General features: G+C 43.3%; 1 protein-coding gene across 2 annotated transcripts in view; it reads right to left on the bottom strand.

Annotated features, from left to right (window-relative positions):
- Window positions 1-3,207: 3,207 nt before the first annotated feature.
- WLS (wntless Wnt ligand secretion mediator) overlaps window positions 3,208-22,639 on the bottom strand; it is a 69,494-nt gene continuing 50,062 nt past the window's right edge. Inside the window, exons 3-12 of one of the 2 annotated variants that reach the window (XM_026074571.1) lie at window positions 15,944-16,068; window positions 14,579-14,740; window positions 13,290-13,426; window positions 12,479-12,647; window positions 12,194-12,291; window positions 11,293-11,356; window positions 10,203-10,346; window positions 8,375-8,458; window positions 6,655-6,808; window positions 3,208-5,939 (exon numbers count right to left, since the gene is read on the bottom strand). In XM_026074571.1, the coding sequence (XP_025930356.1) occupies window positions 5,830-5,939; window positions 6,655-6,808; window positions 8,375-8,458; window positions 10,203-10,346; window positions 11,293-11,356; window positions 12,194-12,291; window positions 12,479-12,647; window positions 13,290-13,426; window positions 14,579-14,740; window positions 15,944-16,068 (1,247 nt within the window). In that variant the 3' untranslated portion in view covers window positions 3,208-5,829. The remainder of the gene's footprint in view (window positions 5,940-6,654; window positions 6,809-8,374; window positions 8,459-10,202; window positions 10,347-11,292; window positions 11,357-12,193; window positions 12,292-12,478; window positions 12,648-13,289; window positions 13,427-14,578; window positions 14,741-15,943; window positions 16,069-22,639) is intronic. The other variant, XM_026074572.1, reaches the window with a different exon arrangement.

The following is a 22,639-nucleotide window of genomic DNA, read 5'->3' as shown; positions in this document are numbered from 1 at the left end:
CAGCCAGGCTGGCTGGCAGCAGCTAGGAATCTACACCGAGATCCACCAGCAAAGCACTCTGACATGGGCCCAGCCAGAGAAGGTGGAGAGCGGGCTAGCTCGCCGCAGCTTGAGATCAATGCCATTTTATCCGCCTGAGCAGACATCCTTCAGCTTTCTCTCCTCTCCCCGGGGAGCTATTCCGCTTGTGCGGCAGTTCCCAGGCTGCAGGAGGGGAGGCAGAGCTGAAGCACACGCTCTCAGCTGCTGAGGACGCAGCAGAGCACCCGGCTGAGAAGCTGGCTGAAGAAGGGGCGGGAGATGGGACTGAAGGTCCTTGCAAGGAGCAGCACCACAGAGAGCAGGGAGAGAGGGAGCCCGGGAGGAGAGGGAGCCCCACTCACCCGAAGCCACGGCCTCCTTCTGGGGCTGTGGACAGTCTCAACAGCAAAACCATCAGGAGCCGCAGCTTAGCTCAGGACCTTCCTCTGCATATGGTCTCTGCTCCTCACTACTTTAAATGACGTTCAGGCTGATGAAGGGCCTTCAGGGAAATGTCATGATGATCTGAGGTTTCTGTTTGAAGGTGAATCAATTTAGAGTTGCATACTTACATCTCAGTTTACACAGATGTGAGTGGGAGGAAAGGAATAACAAACAAGGCTGCATTGGAGTCTGCTGGAGTCCTTCTATCTGCTGACTGACTTTAGAGCAGAAGAGAAAGATTCTGGTCCCAGTCTTGTTATAAGAAAAAATCAGAGAGAGGTCTAATAAAAAAAACAGTCAAACTTTCTCAACTAAAAGACCATTTGCTTACTTTTCTAGAATCATGGCCCCCAACTGACCCACAAAGGCCTCATATAATCCACTTCAGTTTCTCCCAGCTAATTTCAGCTGCTTACAGCAACATCAGTTAACCCTTTAAAGAAAGTCTCAGGTACTTTTTCCTGCTCCTCTCTAGTTTCTATGCCCAGCTGCACTTATGTACTAAGCTCCTGGGATAGCTTTAAACCTGAAAAGCACCTTGCAAATTGTAGGAACTTTTACAAATAAGCATTTTTTCCCCACACGTTAGAGGGTTTTTGTTGTTGTTGGGTTTTTTTTAATCTAGATTAATCCAGATGTTATCCTGTCAGCAGAGGGCAGCAAAGGACTTCCACTGTAAGGAGTACATCCCCAAAGAGTAACAAAGAAAGTCTACATAAGTAATCTGGAAAGAAAAGCAGTGTGGGAGGGTAGTAGTGGTTTTACAGTAATTTAAAATTCATGAATTTGCTCTTTTGAAATTCATTAGATCCTGGAAGTGCTGTACTCCCTTCTAGCTTGCCTTTGAGGAGCCTGGTTCTTTTCTGTGGTAGAAGAGAAAGAAAAGCTTTAGTCAACATGGTTTTAGCAGAAAAGGAGTCATGATCTCTTCATAAAACAATCTCATCAGCATAGTTCTTCTCTGATGTGCGATTTTATAAAGACAGCTTCCTATTCCAACTTCAAGTTGTTGATTATTGCACTTAATCTGTTGTCAAATTTTTCATTACTTCTGAAGCACAAGTACTGGGAAACATTTTTTCCTGAATAATAGACAGAAAAACACATAATTCTTTGTCAGTACAGCATCTCTTTCTGTTGTTCAGAGGTTATATTGAAGACAGAGTTTGTTGGCTACCAGAAATAGGCAGTCCTATTTGTATTAATAAAGTACCTGTTAAGGAGATTTGAGCGTAGCGGAGGTCTCAGCCACCAAAAGCCGTCAGTTTGGTTTTAAATGTCTGCCCTAACAGAATTTGCAGAAATGAGCTGGATTTTTTCCTGCTCTGTTAAAACACCCAAGATCCAAATAAACAGGAGAGTGGACTGCAGGACTCGGAAGGCAGTGCCTTCTAACATGTTACCAAACGAGGCTACCAAAATCCTGGAGTCATTGTAGAGTAATAGGAGCATTCAAAAGAGCCATAAAATTGCAACTTATGAAGTCCACAGCATAGCTGTGACAAATTCAAGGGCCAGACAGCCTGGACAGGCAAGTCCAACATACAAAACCTGATGAAAAACCTAGCAGTTGCACCACACTGCCTGAGCCCAGATAACTCCGCTGTATTACGTTGGCTTTAAAAACATCGTTGGGGTATATTTGGAAAGATCCAGAGCCTCACTTGCTTTACAAGCTTCTTGCAGCATGTGTGCACAATGCTCAAATCTCATACCCTAGGTGACACAGGAAAATGGGCCTTGTTGCTGCAGGTTCCCGCTCCATCCCACCCCGGCAGCTTTCTGCGCTGGAGCCGCGCTGCCAGCTCTTCCCTCCTGGCATGGGCAGGCCCTGGGATCTCTCTCCAAGAGGGGAGGCTGCGCTGTGGGGAAAGCCCAGGCAAAGGAGAGCGCTCTGCTTCCAGTCAGGGTGGGAAGACTGATCTGTGCCTCACAGCTGCTGTGGGAACTCGTGGTCGTCAGCTGGGAAAGCCAAAACAGGGGCTTTCACACACTAGTGGAGGGGAAGACTCACGGTCCCTGTGTCCTTTCGAGCTCTGCCACCATGGAACAGGAGAGCGGTAGTGTCTAGTGGGGGCAGAACAAGAAGAGGCGCTGAAGATCCCATATTCACGTGAGGTTGAACTTACCTGCTAACATCTGACCTGATCACTGTCTGATGAGCTGCAAATTGGTTTTGCCCTAACTCACTGCTTCTTGACAGTGCTATCCTGCGACAGAGCTGGTAGGTCCAAGAGAAGGATGATTATCTCACTTCAAGATTTTTCACGAGATTTCACTCTGTTTCCCTCAGCGTCTTGTACAAACATGCACGTCTAAWTTAGTGTGGGAAGTCAGCCTGAAATGTAGGGCTGGCTGAGTCAAGCCTTGACAGAAGGACACCAGCTGCGATACGGGAAGCAGCCCTGCTTCCATGTCCATTCACTTCAGCGGGAACAGACTCTCCATAAACAAGGCAGAAATTACTCTGCTAATGATTAGTCCTAAAGCAAAGTTTTAAAAGACAAAAGGCATTGGTCATTAAAGGACTGTTTTTCTGCACCTCAAAGCATTTAAAGAGAGATGCAACGGAACTGAACTAAGTTAGTCAATCATTTTCCCCAGCAACAAGTTACATGAGAGGGAATTACTAACAGCCAGTTGTCTCTTGCCTCAAGTATAAGACTAAATACAAGTAAACAAGATCACAGCCAGAAAAACTATGCTTTCTTCTCACTCAGTGAACCAGGCCAACAACAAAACCACAATACTGTTTATTTTATTTAAATTAACAAATCTACATGTTTTCCAGGTTGCTTAAAGCATTCTGTAAAAAGTGAACACAACCTAAACAAAAAAAGGATATATTTTAGTAAGACCCATGGACTACTTCTGAGACATATGAGAAGGGCTTAGGAATTAAGAAATAAAAAAGTATATATATATATTTATATAATATATATATGTACACACACACATGTGCCCCCCCCCAACAAACCATTAGTGTTTGACACAAAATTTGGTTTTAAAGCTGCAATGCCCCATTTGTAAAGAGCCTTTACAAAATGCAATGCTATACTAAGCTGTAAAAGAAATCATGGACACATCTATTCCAACAACATAAATATTACATAATAACCCAATGTAAAAAGAATGTTAAAGTTGCAAAGTCGAGCACTCAGCCAGGAAAATGCTGGAATTATGGTTGTGTGCATTAATTTAATTCACCTCCTAGTTGAAGAACTACTGCAGTACACATTTTTTCTTCCAGCACTTGCTTCCTTATGCAAATTGCTAGCAAATTACATTTTGCCATCACTGTTGAAAGTATGGTCCTATAACTTATTCCACATACAGTAAGTATCCCCCTCCTCTTTTTTTTCCTCTTTTTTAATAAGATATCCTTTGAGTACAGGGGCATTATCATCCCACTTTACAAAAAGATAGTTACCAAAAACGTTTACTGTTCCAGTTCAAGTATTCAAAATCATCCAAAGCTACTTTTTTTTTTTTTTAAGTAGTATTTAGCACTTTTTTGTGCTACAGTGATTTCATATGTTCAAACATAGCAGCATATGAATGACTTCATCTGGAGTGTTGCATTCAACATTCCTCAAGTTTGACCCAAYGTGTCTTGAATGAGACACTGGTAGGGAGAGGATTCCTAGCTTCACAGCCTCAACTCCTGCCCAGAGCCCAACACACACATACAAAACAGAATTTATTGTAAAAATAGTATGCAACAATCTTTAATTGTATGTCTTAATGCATACGTTGGCTAGAGATGAACTAAGGCTACACAGGTCATTAATTTGCAGCCTTAATATTCTAAACAGTTTATGTGTAATTTCAGAGGTCTTAAGAATCCAAGGACAACATGTCACCTTTTTTAGGACAGTATTTCTAGTGGCATCTGTGAGAACTGTCAGCAGCTTTGGAAGCTGCAGTTCTCTTGAGAGTCTCGGACACCTCYGCAACTGATGGAAGCAGATTCTTATCTTCTAGGGGGAAAACTGGGCTAGGGAGGTTGAGATACACATAACTAGCAAGAAACACAGACATGGACTAGTATCAGGTAATGAGGCCCTCTGGATTCTTAGGCTCTCCTCCAGGTCCTGGAAGAACATATGTCCTGAGCAGGATGGGCCCTTTGGTCCGAGCCCAAGCCATCAAAAGCTCTCTTTTAACTTGTCCCCAGCATAGTCCAGTTTAAGCCTCCATCCCATATTAGTGCCCATTCTCCTCCACCGCTAGTCATCTCACAAGAGTCAGTTCCACCTATTCATGGAAGGGGGGTGATCTCATCTTCTACTACTGCTCTTCCTCTGAAAAGCAAATAACCATGCTAGTACGTGACAAGTGGATTTTTTCAAGTCTGTTAATTGTCAGAAAAATCCATCTCTACCAAGTATGCTCCATCCTGGCAGTGCAAGGACAAGCAGGATTCTCCAGCAGATCCTTTGCCCAACTTACAGGCATGGAAACTGAGAACAGACCCTTCCCCGTGCTCTTTCTGTTCTTCCTCACGGCACATAAGCAGCATAAAAATGAAGGAGCCATAACAAGTAGGTAAGATGGAGGAAGACAACAAGAGGGAGTAGAGCCAAAGAGGCTGAGAAATAGGTAGGAGCTGGCTGTAAGAACCGTAACTCTAGGAATTCAGGACAGGAGCTCTAGAGCACACATTTCTCCTGAAACTGAACTCAGGCATCAAGTTTTTACATTCCCCTATATTCAACAAACAGCAGTAAAACCTACTGAAAAAGCATGTTGTTTCTTCTAGTACTTGAATCTTATATATTACAAACAATCTACTCCCTTCCCCCGTTATGCTTCACTCAAGTGATAAGAGGTTTGCTGTGGAGTTAAAGGGCTGTACTAAAGACCACAAATTGGGGTCAATATGGTTATAGATGATGGAATTAAATGTTTCTGAAGTGAGGCTTTAGTCCATCCCCCAAGCCCAACACCTTAAGGAGCTACACATACAAAAAAACCTCAAAGTACTGAATAGCTGCTCATTGCCTGAGCTCCATTCACTGTTTGCACTGTATGCACAGGCACAAGGTAGCCAAGTAAAAATTACCCAACGTCAGGTCTGCCACTTCCTAACTTCTGAATGTGCGACTTTGCAACCTTAATGCTTTTCTAGCAGATCTTTATGTGCTTGAGTGTAACACAATATACGCATCCCTCCCCCCAGAAATAACTACACCGTATTAAAGAGTTTACAAATGTTCTGCTTGGTGTCACTGCTCTGTGAAAATACACTAGATACTGGGCATTCATAAAGCAAGTTACTTCAGACACATCTCCTCGAGGAGGATGCTGTGTCGTCCTGTGTACTCCACTTCATTCTGTGTCTCAGTTGAGATGTTCTCAGTGTTACTCCTGGGCCTCCTTGCGAGCCAGCTTATAAACCTCTGTTGGCCCATCCACATGGGTGATCGTGGTGGTGAGCTGGAGCTCCTCGCCACTGTTTACGCCCAGGTCACCTGAGGAACAAAGTTATTCTGTTAGGCTGGGCTCACAATAAAACATTGGCAGGGAGAAAGCAAAGGATGTATTTTATTCACTACTGACTTTCAGGAGCAATAATGTGAACTAAGGAGTAAGTAACATCTCTGTTAATCCTTTTATTTATAGGCTAAATACAAGCATATTTGAAGAAGAAGATTTCTATGCTACTGAAGACTACTGAAAGGCAACCAACAGTATTGCCATTCCCCACTCRCCCAGACTTCTATTTTCTCCTTTCCCCATTCCTCCGTTTGACCAACAGAATTACAGTTGGACAAAACACCCTTGATTTCTTTCAGTTTCTTGGTGATTATAAAAAATAAAAATAAAAATAAAAAAAAGAAAAGAAAAAGAAAATGAAATCTTTTCAGCGATAATCCCGAGAAACCATCTATTAACGAGCTGACCCACAATACAAAGTGCTTTGTATGATTTAAAATTAATATTAAAAAAGAARAACAGCTAGAATGTTTTTAGAAAGCATTGACTAAGTACTCAGACTTTTCTGGTGTAGTCATCAAATAAAATGTCTGCAAGAATAAAAGTGTTTTGAAAAACAAACCATCATTTGAACAACATTTCAGGATGATAAATTTTCATTTCAGCAAAAAAAGCACACAAGTATCGCCCGCCTGATATCCCTTTCTTCCCATGATAGCTTTCATGTGCAGATCATTTAGCGCCACTTACCGTTTGACTGATCTTCACCATAATTCTTGTGTGATGGAGCATACAGGAACATAAGTGCAAAGACGTACAGGTTCCACATCCCATAGATGCCTGTGAAGAAGGCGCTGTTCACTTGTATTGTTATGTCCCCCCACTTCCAGTGGCCTTCGGTCACCTGTCCGTGAGACACCAGACACACACTGACATGTCAGCAAGACTGAATTCACAACAGCTCGCAAAATACAGAAATGAGCTCTACTGCAGTAGCTTGGGGTAAATTAATAAGAAAATAACAATTCAACAGGATCAAGTAAATGGATGTGTAATAGATTCAGTAACACAGACATTAGCCTAGAATTCTCTTTGTTAGCCTCCATCTGCAGGAAAAAATGGGACTTACGAAAGGAGCAGATCAGACAGTTTCTTTATCATTCTTAAATACGACAAAATCTCTCACATTCTGTGATATATCATTGCCATAACTGAGGTGTTCAGCAAAGATTGTCACATAAAGAACAGTACCTAGGAGACAACTAGTTACATCTGAAAACATTAGACTTCTATAAATAGACCTTTTATACAAGGAAAAACAGCATGAATAATGCGAAAAGCTAATGTGCTGAATGCCTTCTTGCTGCTTCTGTCTTATGACAGAGACCTAGGCTGACAGCATGCCTTAGACATACAGAGATATGTCACGGTTTATGAAAATATCATCAATATTAATATTACTTGAAGATATACAGACTGTTCACGCTGCAACGTTGGCTTTTCATTAAAGAAACAGACACAAGGTGACAGCATGCCTTTTCCTGATAAGGGGAGTTTCCCTTTGAAAACAACTGAAAGTTCTGCTCCAAAGAGAAGCCACAATAGTACAAACCTTGCCTTTACAGAAATCCAGACTAGCCTGGAAAGAGGAGCTGGACAAGATAGTTTGCGTTATGCCCATGAACAGTGACGGTTATGGTCATTAATACTCAATGATGCACTGAATTGCAAAGTGGCATTTCTCAAACCCTTGCTTCAGTCTAACAGATTTTTAGACCTAAATCTTCTGCTGGTATATTTTCCATCAGGACCCATCACGTACCTCAAAGCATAAACAATGCAGAGAGTGAGAAAATACTCCTGAACATGTAATTCTAYAGAGTACATAGTAAGAAGATCATTCGTAAGACTGTATCCACTGTTCTTCTGAAGCTGCAAGCAGCTTGTGCTTAGTAACAACCATAAATGCCATCTTTGAGACAAATGCAATTTTAACAGTAGGCTGTTTGCACAGAAAGCTCATTCATACAGAAAGTCCAYGTTCTAGCTCAGAATAAATAGGTATATATGCTGTTAGAAACAACAGGGTCACTAAGTCAAAAAACGGGAAATCCTTAATTCTGGTATTTATTATGTTTCTTTGTGGGTATAAAAAGCCACAGGATCCTTTTAACATGAACAGAATATTYTTCCTCTTGCTGGGTTCTTAGAAGTGACTGAACTATTTTGGCTGATATTACAAAAAACATAGGCCTAAACGTTACTATGAGCCAGAAGCCTTAGTGAAAGCTTCAGCCTAAATGATTTTATGGCAGTGTTTTAAATAAATGAAAACAAGTTCTTAAAAAGCAAATCTACCTACAACGTGCATGCAGACCTTTTCTCTCTAAACTATAAGTAGCTGACATTGTTAGCAGCTGGAGAATTTGAGGYTGACATTCTCAAATGAGCTGAATTTCAGCACACTCACCTGACTCACTATAAAGAAGATGACTGTCATTGCTGCACAAGCCAGAGTAATGAGCATCAAGAACTTGAACCTAAAAATCAGCCCCTGTTTAGAGAAATGTCACTGGTCACATTAACAGAATCCACAAAAACCCATTTTTGTTTTTAGCATGTAAAAGACAAGTTTAAAAAAAAGTCCAACCCACGAAACCCCAAACCAAAACAACTTCCGCCCACTCCTTTGTGCTGTGCTCCTGCCAGCCAATATTCTCCATTCCCCACACACGTCTGCATTCCTCCCCAATACACCGAGCAGGGCGGGCATGTCTGGACAGCRCTTGCTTTCCATTACACTCGCTTTTGTGACTGATTTACTATGAGTTAATGAGAAAGAGGAGGCACGTCAGTCTAAACTAGAGGTTTCACTAACTGAACAGCAAATCTGATAGCTCACAGCTTTTCTTAAGCAAACAGACATGCCTTTGGTCTGGAATAACATCTGTGGAGAGACTTTACATTTTAGCAAGGCACCTCTGGGTTTCTAGAGTGATGATACTGGGTTTGCACAAGACGACTAATCCTCACCCCCAAAGAATATCTGGCAAGAAATTACAGCAATTCTAAATGCTTGTCAAAAATTAGTCTGTGTATTTGCAAAAGAAYGTAGATTATAAGACAAACAATTTATGGCTCAGGATCACATTTTCTGGAATCCTACCATGCATGTTATTTGCTTTTACTACCTTTAAAATTTTACTAACAAAAAAAAAAGGTTTTGGATTTGTTTTCTTTTTTCTTTTATTTCTTTTTAATTGTTTCTGGAATTTTGATGGAAATGTCAGCGTGTGCATAACTATTAGGCCATAACATGACAACAAATAGCTATTAATTGAACTCTTCCAGATAAGATTCAGCCCTGCTAGATGTTTGTATTTGGAGCACTGCTACAACAAAAGTACAATACAAGCTAAAAGTCTTGCGCCTCTCGTTAAAGGGAAAGATGGGGAAAAAAATGCTAAATATCTTGTCCAGATTGTTTCAGATCCTATTTTTTCTTTGGAAGGAATTATGTGCATTCCTGATGAGCGATAACCGATCTGTTCAAATCGGAAGCAATCACTATTAAACAGAACAATATTGGTGATAAATATTTACACACCCATGAAAACAACAGGCTCTCTCTCTCAGTTTTAGCACTCAAAGTGAGCTCCTCTTGTTTTGCAGCAGTTAAAGACAGCTAGGACAGAAGCAACATACAAAAACACAGGCTAAAAAGGGGATAATTAGCTGAACACATTGGTTTTTAACCCTATTCTGACAGTTTCCCTCCTGTAATTTGTCTAGGAAAAATAACCCCATAAATCTGTGAATTTGTGCCATGGAAAAACAGGAAGGTCTTAGTAATACTTTCCATTAAACACAATCGCTGATATTGCAGAAGGAGAAAGTGGGACACAGAGACCTGATGTGCTTTCTCCCCATAGTAGCTTAAATTGTAATTTGGGGAATTATCCTCTATCCTCAAACACTGTTCTGAGGGAAAAGACAGTAAACTGGGAGATCACAATTACTCATAAAAATGAGAGCTAGCTTACATACCCTCCTGAGAGATCAAAACATTACATCAGGGCTAAAGATCCAAATAAAGAAAAAACCATCATTAATAACAGTCTAAAGGAACACAAAGGCAATTAGGGAGATCTGAGCAACATAAGAAAGCCAATAAAAATCAGATTTTCCAGGTTCAGGAAAATATTGATAGAAAAGTTTTCAGTATGCTCTTGAAAAATCAAAATAAAGCTGAAAATGCATTTTAAAAATAAAGAGCCTAAGCAATAACGAGTTACTACCTCATAATGAAGACGGCGAGCCTTGCTCATTGCTGGGAGGCTTGACTGTTTTCCACTGATGTTTCTGAACACTTGAAACACCATAAAACACAGGAACAGAAAATACAGACACAAGCAAATGCCTGCAACTATAATAAAGGCCATCTGAATAGAACAAGTTAAAAGAAACAGCATAAATGAAATAGAAATAATATAAATTATTATTCAGGTGATTCATATATTAATAATATCACGAAGATCATAATTAAACTTTTTGAGTGCAGCAGTCATTAAAGATGGACCGCAGCTCCCATGTGAGCGAGGGAGCGTGCTTGAGAGCCCTCCCCAGTTCAGTCTCGGCGCTGATGCTCTGATGTTCCCCCAAGCACTYGACGGGGCATTAATGAGGGATAAAATATTGAAATGCCTGCCAGCTAGAAAGGCTGAGCTGGAATTGCCATTMTGCTCCGATGGCAGGAGGAGACAAGGGCTCAGCAGAGATGTTGCAAAGCAGTCGGCAACCAGCGTGCGATCTTTGGAGGCTCCTGCGAGAGGGCTGGGATGCAGTGGAAGGGGAACTAATCGCGTTAGCTTATCTCAGCCCAGTAATAAAAATTAATGGCAGCGGAAGCGCTTCCAACAGGACCAGGCAGCTCAAAAGAGCAATTCGTAGAAAYGCTTCAGCAACATGCACCTGAGTAACAGCAGCAAAATGAACGGCCCCGGAGAAAACACCGTGGCAGCTCAGGCCACGAGGGGGAAAGCAGAGCGGGTGCTGCTGGAACAACACTTGCTCTGGAATTGCTGTGGTAACTCCTGGGACCTAAACCCTCCTGTGCTTCTCCCCAGATTGCAGACAGCTCGAGGCAGCGCTTCCATTTTCCAGTTACTTCTCTCCAAGCGCATCCCCAGTCCCCAGAGGTACCCAGCTGGGACTGCTTCTTCAAAACCACGCCAGCACCTTCCACAACCCCTGAGCCCTACCTGACAGCCCTGGTCTACCACAAGGAAGAGGGTTTCCCCACCTCCAGCAGGTATCTGGCAGGAGTATGGAATATGCATTTCCCTCCCCAGCAGCAAGGGCCCTTCCCCAAGCCCAGCAGAAGGATACAGCCAGCTCCGTGCCGACTTCAGTGGTCCAGATACTGTAGAAGGGATTTTTCAGTTGCACTCCCCTGGCAAGGTGAGAGAAAACACGGTGCTGTCACAGAATGCCCAAAGGCTCAGAGAGAAGCACACTTCTACTCTACAGCCTGGAAAGAGCCGGCCAACACTGCTTTCCCCTTCTGGGCTGAGGAGAAGACAAGGTGGGAAGCATTTCTTTTAGACCCTAGGGGACAGGATACGCTGCTCTGACACGCCAGAATACTGCAGAGCGTTCATTAGGACTCTGTTTTCTCGTCATGGGGAAAGACTGCCCCTAATTGGTAGGGCAACAGCTGTCAGCAGAGACACACATCTGTGTGCGTCTGCATGTTTGTGCCTGTGTGCATGATCACCTTGGTCTCTTCAGTTGACTTGGCCCTTTCCAGTGCTGCAAAAATATACCCATGTTCATCAAGCACTTCTCACTGACCCTCAGAAAGACCCGCAGAGGAAAGAGCAAGGACTTGTCACATCTCTGTGCACATCCTTCCACTGGGGAGAAGGAACAAGAAATGTACTGCGGCACATGAGACGCGTTTGCACACCCAGCCGCACAAGTTAAACCATTTACTCCCTCACTCACTGTGGCACCTTGAAACTGTGTCCTCAAAAACAGACAGGGGCCAGGAGATCCCCGGGGGCGGGGGGGGGGGTGGTATAAAGGCTCTGCCCTTCTCCTCCCCACGTGCCACAGTGCATGCAGCAAGGCCCACAAGCGCTCGCCTGGGTTCAGATGCTGAGCCTCCAGYGCGGCAGTACTTCTGCTCCCTGTCGCGGAAGGCGGCCCCCCCCGAGCCTCCTCTGCACGCTGCTAAGGAAAGGCTCGCCTCTCGTGTCGGAGCAGCAAAAGGCAGGGCTTCACCTACCTCTCACACATGTCAAAGATGAAGAGGCAGAAGGAGCCAACAGCTATGGGTCCAACCTGCTTCCAGTACCCAGAGAGATGATTCCGTTCATTCTGATCCTAATCAGAGGGTCAAGAGGTGAGGAGGAGAGCAGGAGAAACCAAGAACAGCAAGTTAGCGTGTAATCATCTGATCTGGAACGAAGCCCCACAACACTGTTTCCAACACAGAGCAAGTAAAGGGAGGTTGCCCAGGTAGTGCTGCAAGTGGGGATGGAAACCACTTTCCATTCTGTGTCATACCTACCATCATGTGCTCTCCGCAGAAGATGATCCAAAACGACAGGAGCATGGCATAGAAAATGCCTTGTCGAATGTCTCCAAACAGTAACATCCAAGTCCAGTCAAATCCAATGGAAAACCACTCCACTGGGATGTTGATGAATGTCATGGAAATTCCCAGAGCAAAGATGACCCTGGAGAAGCAGAAATACCGTCTCGTTCTAGCTTGCAAGGAAGGGATACAGAGCGATAGAGCCAGAGAAGTGCAAGAGCAGTGACCCAAGGAATCAGGCAGTGCTGGATGGGTGGCAGTGGGGGTGTTTCCAGAGCCAGGGGGCAGCACCTCGCTTCCACCAAACCCTTTGGGACTAAGCCCTCGCAGCAACCACAGGCAAATGCAGCCCCRGAGGAAGCAGCCTGGCCCACACCCCCCCTGGGGGAACGGGTCTCTGCTTGGCGAGGCTCGATAGAGGTTGTGATTTTGTCATGAACCTCAGCTAGGGGTTCTTGCATGTGCCCCAAAAGCTACCAAACACAGACTGACCACCCACGTGACTCGGCTTGGAACAGCCTAGCAACTCCAGTCACCCATAGGGATAGAGGGAGTGGCTACCAATCCTGTAGGTTTAAGGGGGAAGAAAAGAAAGGAGATGTCATTGAGCTCTCCTGCTCCCAGGGTGCCCGGGTGAAGGGAGGGGACAGGGAGAAGAGAGACAACTCCTTTCTCCCCATCAGAGGCACTGGAGCAGCAGCCACCTAGGTCAGAGTCTGGGGAGATCAGCACTGGGTCTCTTGCGTCAGGGTCACCTTACCCAAGAGCGCTCACCCCTACTCACTTCTCCAGCAGGACAGGAGCACGTGTCATCAGTGTGATCCGTCTCCAATACCAGACCATGATAATCAAAATGCTGGGGGTGAGGAAAGTTTTCATGGCAAACCACACTTTTGTAAAGCCTCCATTTTGATGGATACCCTAAGGAAAAATGAGGTTGACTGCAACAGCTGTACACATTTTAACACTGTTATTCTTACTTGTGTTTATTCTTACATTGTGCTCTTTCTCCTGTGCTGACGTGAGAGGCAAGTACAGTGCAGCATTTAACATGTAAGCACACGTAGATGCAACCGCTCTTTGAAAGACACTGTTTGTTCAACACAGGAAAGAGCAGCTGCCTACTCAGCACCCAGACCATCCAAGCAGACTTCAAAAGTCCTTAAAACTAAAGCCAAAATGCGCAGCTTTCGTCATGAGGAAGAATGCGGTTTGAGAGAGAGGCACTTCCGACACAGCATGGAAAAACCATACAAAACGGTTCCCAAAAAGTAACAAGACACGCACAAAGCTAAGCCACCACTGCTGGGAAGAGCATCAGCCAAATTAATGTGTTTCTCCAGACACCTGCCCTCCCCACCCCATCTGCGAACGCCACAGCGAGCTGGCTGACAAGTTCTGCTGAAAGAGACAGTGGTAGGAGGCTTTCTAGCCAACAGCACCCGCAATCACTGAATCCCAAGGGAGCGCAGAAAGAGGGATAGCTGACAGCCATTCCAAACACTTGCTTTGAGACAGACAACTCTGTGACAGAGCTAGATGCCCTCCGAACCCTATTACTCCATTTCTCTCACTTCCCACGCTCCTTAGCTCTTTACCATGAGAGGCAGGATTTAATCAGGAGAGCTCTGTGCCCAAGTCAGACCACTGCAAGGAGGGGAGGAAAGAAAGGGAGCCTGCAGAAACATGGGAAGAGCCCAGCTCTGGAGTTAGTGACTGGGGAGCTCAGGAGAGGAGCGCTGCTCAAGGCTCAGGTAGGCAACCAGGGAGGGCTGCTCAGARGAGACCAGTCAAAGAGGAGAACCCCTGGGCAAGAGACAGCACTTGCCTCTCCTGTCAGCCCAGGAGAGCACAGATCAGCACATTTACAGGCAGGAGACACCCGTGAAGAAGTGTAGGACCTTCACTGTGGATCAAACAGGAGGAGAACAAGAAAGGAGCCGCCATAGGCACCAGTTACTCTGCAATGACAGTTCCAGTCCGGAAGCACCTGCTGACTCCAGCACCTCACAGAGTACAGTCATTCCCTAAAGCAAGGCAAGGAACTCCGACAGAGGCAATACAGACACTTACCACGAGGCGAATATCCTTTATTTCCCCAATCCCCACATTAATGCCTTTCCTCTCGTTCACAGGGAGACGAATGTTGATGAGGTAGTACTTGTGAGCCACGCTTCCAATCTCCATGAACGGAAGGAAGTCACAGTCATAGTGACGGCCTTCAGACTCCAGGGTCTAGTGAAAGAGCACAGAGTGGCAATAGTGGTCAGGCTCTTTTATGTAAGAGCACATCCCTCATTGTGCATTCCTGTAAAACCCCAGCTCTGAACATAGCTGGGATTTTATTGCTAATCCCAACCTTTTCCCAAGGCTGGGGAGAGGCTGTGCAAGTCTAGAGATATGCATCAGCAGTTTGGGGACTTATTCCGCAAGCTTTTGATTGTTTTGGGTCATTGCATCAATAGTATTTGACCTCAAGCAGTTTCCTGTTTCAGGTTCTTAAATACACTGAAAGTCACCAAAGCCTTTCAAAAAATGGTAGTCCAGTTTGGGATCCAAACTTCCCCCACAGCAGACACAACTTGAGCCAAAACATGCATGCAACCCCCTCACACACGTGTTTTGGTCTGGAGTTTTTAAAGTCCTTTTCTACCAGCAATATTCCTCCCTGAACCTTGCATCTATTTACTGTGTATGTATGGCTTCATGGAAGAGTACAAGTGTTAGTGGAGGTGTAAGTGGTTTGCTGAAAGGGACTGTGAAATGGGAGAATAAGGCACAGAGCTGAAAACATGGCATGGTGAAGACACCAGATGAATTCAAGCACAGGAATTACAGTCCGCAGCACAAAAACCGATTTATTTGAACAAGATATTCTGTTCTCACTGCTAGTTGTGCTCTTTGCTCCTAAGCTTTATACCTTGAGGCATTAAGCAACTATTTCAAGAAACTCTGGTCCTGCCTCCCCCTTGTTCTTTGACTGTTGCAGTGTCCCTGACGAGTTATTTTCCTTGCCATTCCTAGAGAGCAAGGTTTTGCTGTCATAGAAGCACAAGATGGAGAGGTCCAAGTTTTCTAGAATGGTTTGGGATGTGCAGATCTCAAAGTGCTGGAGTTCTGGCCTGTCCACAACTGCAGAGGACAATTCTGTTTGCACTTGGACCTGTGCATTGATCTCACAGCCTCTTCTTCCTTACAGTCTTGATTCACACCTCTGACTTCAGCCCTTTTCCTTACATCACAAAATAGAATCAACTGCATAAGGAGTTCATCAGGTTTTCAAAGATTTTGAGCCAAAAGAAAGCTGACAAGTTTGAAAGTTTTGGCTGAACAATTCAGTCAGAGCTTCTAGGAACCACCACAAAAAAAAAAAAGAAGAGAACAGCTCCCACCGCGCTCCCACACCTTCCCACTTCCAGCATTATCAGAACACCTTACTTTTGGTGAGCCAAAGGTGCACTTCAGCTTCCTGAGCTCTATTGCATGTGCTATTTCTTCCCAATCATCAAACATGTCATCGCGATACGCTAACGACACATCCAGTGTAATTTCTGCGTTTTCTTCTGCAAGAGTAAGGAAACATCAAGCTTGTTAGGCAGGACAGGAATTGTACAGAACACCGGAAAGGTGGAAGAGCCTCTAAATGCTGAAAGGGCCTATGAAAGAGGCACAAAAGTTACAGTGAGAATGAAATCTTTGCATTCCAAACAATACAGGTTAAACTACCTTTATTCAAAACATTTATTTCCTCTCTAGTAGAGGAGTAAGAGCCTAATTTCTATTGGTCATAAAAACCTGGTATCTTGCTAACTTATGACCTATAGCTTGTGTCATGGTTGTGGTTGAAGACCATTATTTATATAGCATTAGAAGCTATAGTTCACATTGCAACTGTCTAGGTTTCAGTTTTAAGACAGACAATAAACCAAGAAGTAATCCAGCAGACTCTTCACCACAGGTTGGCAGAGGGACTAATAAGACAAACTTTTATTCAGACCTTCTGCAGTTAAGATATGGATATGCAATAGGTCCTTCCTTTTCAGGAAGTAACTATATTGTATCATAAAATATGTTTTAAGTTGACATTGAATTTTTCTGTTTAGCTGGGGAAAAAAAAGAGAAATAAACTATGTAACTGTACATGGTTTGATGAACTGTATAAATGAGAAACTATGTAACTAATGGTAATTTTTGTTCATTAAACATGATAGCAAAAGTCATCTAGCAATGTAACCTTAGATTTCTTCCGGTGGCCAAGTTCACCATCCACACACCTAACAGGAAGAGCACTGTCCTGCAGAACTAAACAAGTTCAGTTCCTGTTCAGCTGAACACCATCTGTTCAACTGAACACCATCAAACAACATTAAAACAAGCCCAACATCTTGAATAAAAAGACATTTGACGAAGATGTAGTTTACAAGAGAGATTTTATGTGAAAGAAAAAGGCTCACAGAGATCTTTTGGGGGTGGTGGGGCATGGAGAAACACTGCTGGGAAAAAGTTAAAATGCATCACTGAAAGTAAAATCACTTCAGAATTATCCATAATGAGGATCCTTAGATAAGCCAGGTTTCCCAGAGTAATAAGAAACACTACAGAGTTCCTTGCAAATAAATAAATAAGCAAGCTTAGCTGTGCTGGTCTTGCTGGGAAAAGGAAAGTCCTACAATTTCAGAGACAACAGTCTCCACATGATGTTTTCTATGTGCAACATCTAACTTAAGTCATTCTACACAAGCTTGTCAGAAGGATTTTATAATCCCCCCCACAAACACAGCCCATGAGCAGCACTGGCTTGTTTCCATCTTTACAGATGCACCAATGTGCACTTAAGTAAACACACATGGAGCATTTATACACCTAGGTAAGGTGACCACACAAGATTTGTCTCAACAGTTTGTTATTCTCCAGGCAAGGAAGAATAAAGCAGAGGGGCAAATTAATAATCAGGAGGGGTAAAATGTAGGATTCCTGCGTTTGAAATGTCTCAATAGGCCAGCAACTCTTTACCAAACTGCAGATGGTGAGGTATGCAACAGGTCACGCGGCAGACCCGAAATACCAGCATTTCTATCAGCAGCTTCAGTTCTTCAGGAGAGTGCTCTTCCTGTTACGTGCAAATAGTCAGCCCGTCCTTTCCTGGACACCTTCAGAGCAGTATATGGGGTGTAACCACTTTCAAACATACTCCTTCTAGGATGTTGCTAAGAGGTCATTGCTGTAAGAAGGAAATGGGGTTAAAACAGACATATTTAGATACCATAATTGAGCAAGTCCACAAAATTGAAAGAGTTACAGTGCAAGTCTGCCAAGCAGCAACACAAACAGTTTAAAAACCTAAAACAAGTCTGTACCAGCTTTACCAGATGCAAAATCCTCCTATTTACCAGGCATCGGTCCAAGGAAAGGCTCTCAAAGAGGAAAACGTTCCGAAAAAAACATGTGCATGCTACAACCTAGCCTGCTTTCATAACTCAGACTCCTCCAGGTAGTTGTAGCCATTGAAAAACTGTTGAACCATTCACTATTTGTTGTGCCAGTGTTGAAATACTGTACTGTTATTGCAAATAGCTCATACTTTGAAGCTCCCTAGAAGCAAGATGCGGCATGCTTGTGAACTCAGTACATCAGAAGTTCCTCTGTGGTAAGTCCCATCCCCCGTCTCCCCCCGTCCCCAAATTCCATCTAGTCTGCATCATTAGAAAGTAAGACACCATATGTACTATATCACTAAAGATATATATTCGGACTTTCAGCATGTTTACTGGAGCAGACCAAGTGGAATGCCTACAAAATAGTCAATGGCCGTAGCTTTTTACCGTGAACTTTGTGTGAAAAACAGCTACCTGCTTTCACAGCAAAATTCTACACATGGGAATAGACTGCAAAGAAAATCAGTATCTGACCCACTTAATGATTTTGAAGTTTGGCACACAGTGCTTCATTACTCCGAAAAAAAATCTGGTCTTCATAATTCTGAAGGGAAAATGTTTAATGTCTACAAGTAAGCATGACTCTTTGAAGCACTACGTGTCCCATATATTTGTCATCTTTTTCAGTTATATTTTTGTTGGGAATATGTGGTGGCACACTCATCCAAAATGATGAGAAGGGGTGTGGATGGTCTCTGCGGTTTAGACTTGCTATTTATACAGTGTTTGGAGGTGGTTCTGTTATGCTTTAATGTGGATGCAACACGATTTTTCAGAGCTTTTTTTTGTATACACATATGATCTATACTATCCAGATTGACAGCAAATTCTTTTCTGCAGCAGCCATTAGTTATGGAAAATTCATGTTTCATGGAAACCTCTCAGATCCACTATGGAGAAGACCAGCAAAAATGAATAAATGGGAACATAAGGTTAAACTTGGCCCCATTAAAGGGAACTAAAAACTTTATTTCAGAAGCTGTAAAACCAGCTAGAATGTTTGGGATTAAATCCAACAGAAACAGCTTTTATTATTTCATCTTTGTACTCCAAATGTTGCTGCTGCAATTGCATATGAAAACCATAAGGCAAAAGACATACTCGCGTACCTTTCCAAGCCAATGAAAGTGTAAATTAGAATCTCCCTCTGAATTTCCATTAATGCCTATACTGGAATACCATCTCCCCTTAGAAGAGAATTTTTTACAGTGACCCAAGCCTGCCAACAGAAAACAGAAAAGAATAAGTATTTCAGCACCGCAGACTGATACCCCTACACCAGGGCACTCAGTGCCTCTTTCGGTAGCAGTTCCCAGTGTTTGAGGGGAACAAACAAGGACGATGACATACTATTTGGCAGACAACTACATCTTCAGGAGATGGGTGACTTATTCGCWCATGTTAAGATGACATGTCTTAATGATATTAAGACATAATATAGTGGACAGACAATGAGGGGAAGCTCTTCAGGCACAGCATTACTGCTCCCGAAGTCCTTTGAATACTCCTGGCACCCATGGGCCTGTGCATGCACATATACCTGCAGGGAAGAGGGAGGGCAGCAGGGGAGCTGAGCTGACGTTCCACCATACTTGGCTCAGCAAAAGGAAAGGTGTTTTAAGACAGTGTCATTTACCATCAAGATAGGGGATGAAAGGAGGGAGCAGGAGGCTGGAGAAGAGACTTTACCAGCTTCTTTTCAGAAAGAAACAGAGTTATGCCTCGGGAACCAGGCACTTTAGAAGAATAAAGATCAACAGTATGGGATGTAAAAAACAAAATAAGCGCAAGCTATGCAAAAGCAATTTTCTTATGGGTATAAAGTCACGGCCTATGAGAAAACTAAAGCCACGCAACAGAGTGCAGAGCACGCCACTAACCAAGTCCGGGGCCCTTTCCCGTCCTGCAGAGCACCGCCTTTTTTCTGCTTGGCATCATCTTCTCTACTTCCCCTTCAGAGGAATGCATGGTATTTTTGGAACAGAAATTATTACCGCAGTCAAATCCTAACAAGACTTCAGGTAGATGGTACCATCTAAAGACAGTGAAGAAGGAAACAACTTTCTAGTTTTCTTTGTGGAAAGAAAGAGAGGATAAATACAGAAAAGCAATGGCAGAGGACAGAGTATTTTATATATTCAAGGTTGAGCCACAACAGATAGGGGGGAGGCAGCAGGGAGAAGAGTACGAAAACAGGCAAGGAAGGAACAGAAAGAGCTATATACCTATACTCAGCTCAGGGAAAGTAAATATTCAGTTCCTCCATGTATGGTAATTAAGATTCTCCAGAACTTCTCAACAGCAAAAAGTAGAAATAGGTAGACAGAAATCTCCATCTTATTCAGTATTAAAAAGATGAAATGGTCCTTGCTGGGAAACACCTTCTCTCAAAGGCTGGGGCAGAGCACCTCCTCAAGGCATGATCAAGATGAATCTTACAAAGAGTCACTGGCACTGAAAAACTTTTTGCCATTCGATCATAATTACTGAGATGTTCAATACAGCAGTGTAAATAAAGTCTAGGCAATTTGGAGCCTGGAAATGCAAAAAAAAAAATGCAAAAAAAAAAATCAGTATCCAGGATCTTTTCCATGATTCACTTTAAAGTGTGATATTAGCACACAATGTCTTCACTCACATTACAATAGTCTAAAAACAGAGAAGCTGTTTAGGAAGATGGCTCTGTGCCAGCTGCACACTAATACAGCTATCTGAAGAGAAGTCTATGCAAGCAAACAGGAAAAAAAATATTAGGATTATGCTTTTGTACTTTACTAGCCCCTAAAATTACAAAACCTACCACAGAGACAAATTTGTATGAATTTGAACAGGAATATATAATGCTCAGCCATACAATTGTACACAACTTCTTTTGAACAGCAAACTGAAGTCATTCTCACTTATTAACATTTTAAATTTGCTAGAAATAAAAAGAGAAGAAATGCTTTTTCGGAATGAATAACTTTAAAGACCTGTCCACATTGTTTTGCCATCCCATAAATGAAGGCATCGTTACTGAACGTCTAATATGGTGCAACTGTCATTTTGTACTTGTAAGGGACATTTATAGATGTCAAATCAATGTTAAGCTTTTTTTTTTTTTTTTTTTTTTTTTTTTTAAATTCTTCTACAAGGTGAAACTCTGGGATGAAGGTCAAGAGATTCGACTTTGTGGACTTCTGCGAGTCTGTGACAGCCAGCGATCAAGCAGACTCCAGGTTCCCTGCTCTAACTACGAATGAATACAAATGAATTAGTTCTTGGCACGCAGAAGGTTATACTGTGAAGCAGCTTGGAGAGAAGGACTAATGTTCCCYGTTATAAACACTAACGCTTGCCAAATGCAAAGGGCCTAGACCCATGGCAGCACACACACAAATCCCCAAACCCCACAACTTCCAGTCCCAGAGCACACTGTCCCCCCTTCTACAAAGCGTTCTGTGTATGAACAGTGCCAACAACTAACAACCAAGGCAAGGCAGGAATGAGTTTTTGAAGTGAAATTGAAGTATCTAAAGGGATGAAAACAAACAGATTAATGCAACCTGTAAAAGAAAGGGAATATAAGCAATTCCTAAAAGCCTACAAAACCAGGAATACTGCCTGTGGACAGCAACATTGCTGCTTTGTTCCAAGCAGCAGCAAACACAGGAATGAAAGACAGGAAGACTGCAATTAATAGCGAGAGTTTAGCCAAACATGTACTGCATGAAATGAGGGACAGTACTCTGAGGACAGGTGCTATTTTGGAGAATGGGCTTTGATGAGCTAAATGGCCTTTATCCCTTCCCTAGAAGGGCCCAGTGTTCCTCAAATTCAATGACAGGAATAAGATCTAATTGCACAGTAACAGAGTAACACTTAAAGTTTCTAAAGAAGCCTTTTGTGCTAGCTCTACACAAGAGATTTCTTATGGTCAGAAACCAGATTATCGCCGCTGCTCCTCCAACTAATTCTACTTCACTTCCAAGGCTGCTGCCAGCCAGCTAAATGTCAGATTACTGCACACAGACATTCCCTCGCAGAGCTGCATCCATCGCCCTGGTGACTAAGCTCTTTCAACAGCTGTGTTATTGCTGGAGAGTGGCCAGTGTTGTTCCTACAGAGCATTTGTTTCATGAAGTCCGTGTGAATGAGACATTCTGCACCGAGGCGAGCGCAGGGTCCTGCCTGCAGATGTTATCTTCCTCGCGGACTGTGCAAAGTTTTACTGGAGCTTTCGTTATCGAGGTACAGAAAGTTTTACGACAACTTCATCTAGTTTCTCTTTCCACCTTCTTTCCCTGTTCTGGAAGGCATCTATTTTCAGTAACTGAATGCACAATGAAGGACAAAAACAGCTTAGACACAAAAATTGTCTTTTCTTCAGAGAAAATGTCTGAATGTATTGCAGCTTTCCATGAGAGATAAACATAAGGCAAATAGTTTAGCTTGTAAATATCTGAGTTCTTGGAGTCCAGAACAGCTTTCTAGAAGTGAACACACTAATGCCTCGTTTCTCTCCGGAAGGGTATCAACACCACGCAGCGTTCCTGGTGGCATGCTCCAGGCGGCCCAGAGCCRGCCGCTGTGCAGGCTGATGGATTGCTCTCCGATGCCATCGGGGGCACTCTGCCAGGTCTGACATTTCCTTCTGCCACAGAAAAATCCTTGCTCACTTGATGACCAAGCCTGCAGTCAGAGGGCTGACACACATGCC

This window comes from Apteryx rowi, unplaced genomic scaffold (genome assembly GCF_003343035.1).
Source record: "Apteryx rowi isolate R43461 unplaced genomic scaffold, aptRow1 scaffold_39, whole genome shotgun sequence".
Taxonomy (NCBI): Eukaryota; Metazoa; Chordata; class Aves; order Apterygiformes; family Apterygidae; genus Apteryx; species Apteryx rowi.
This window is presented reverse-complemented; position numbering and strand designations above follow the sequence as displayed.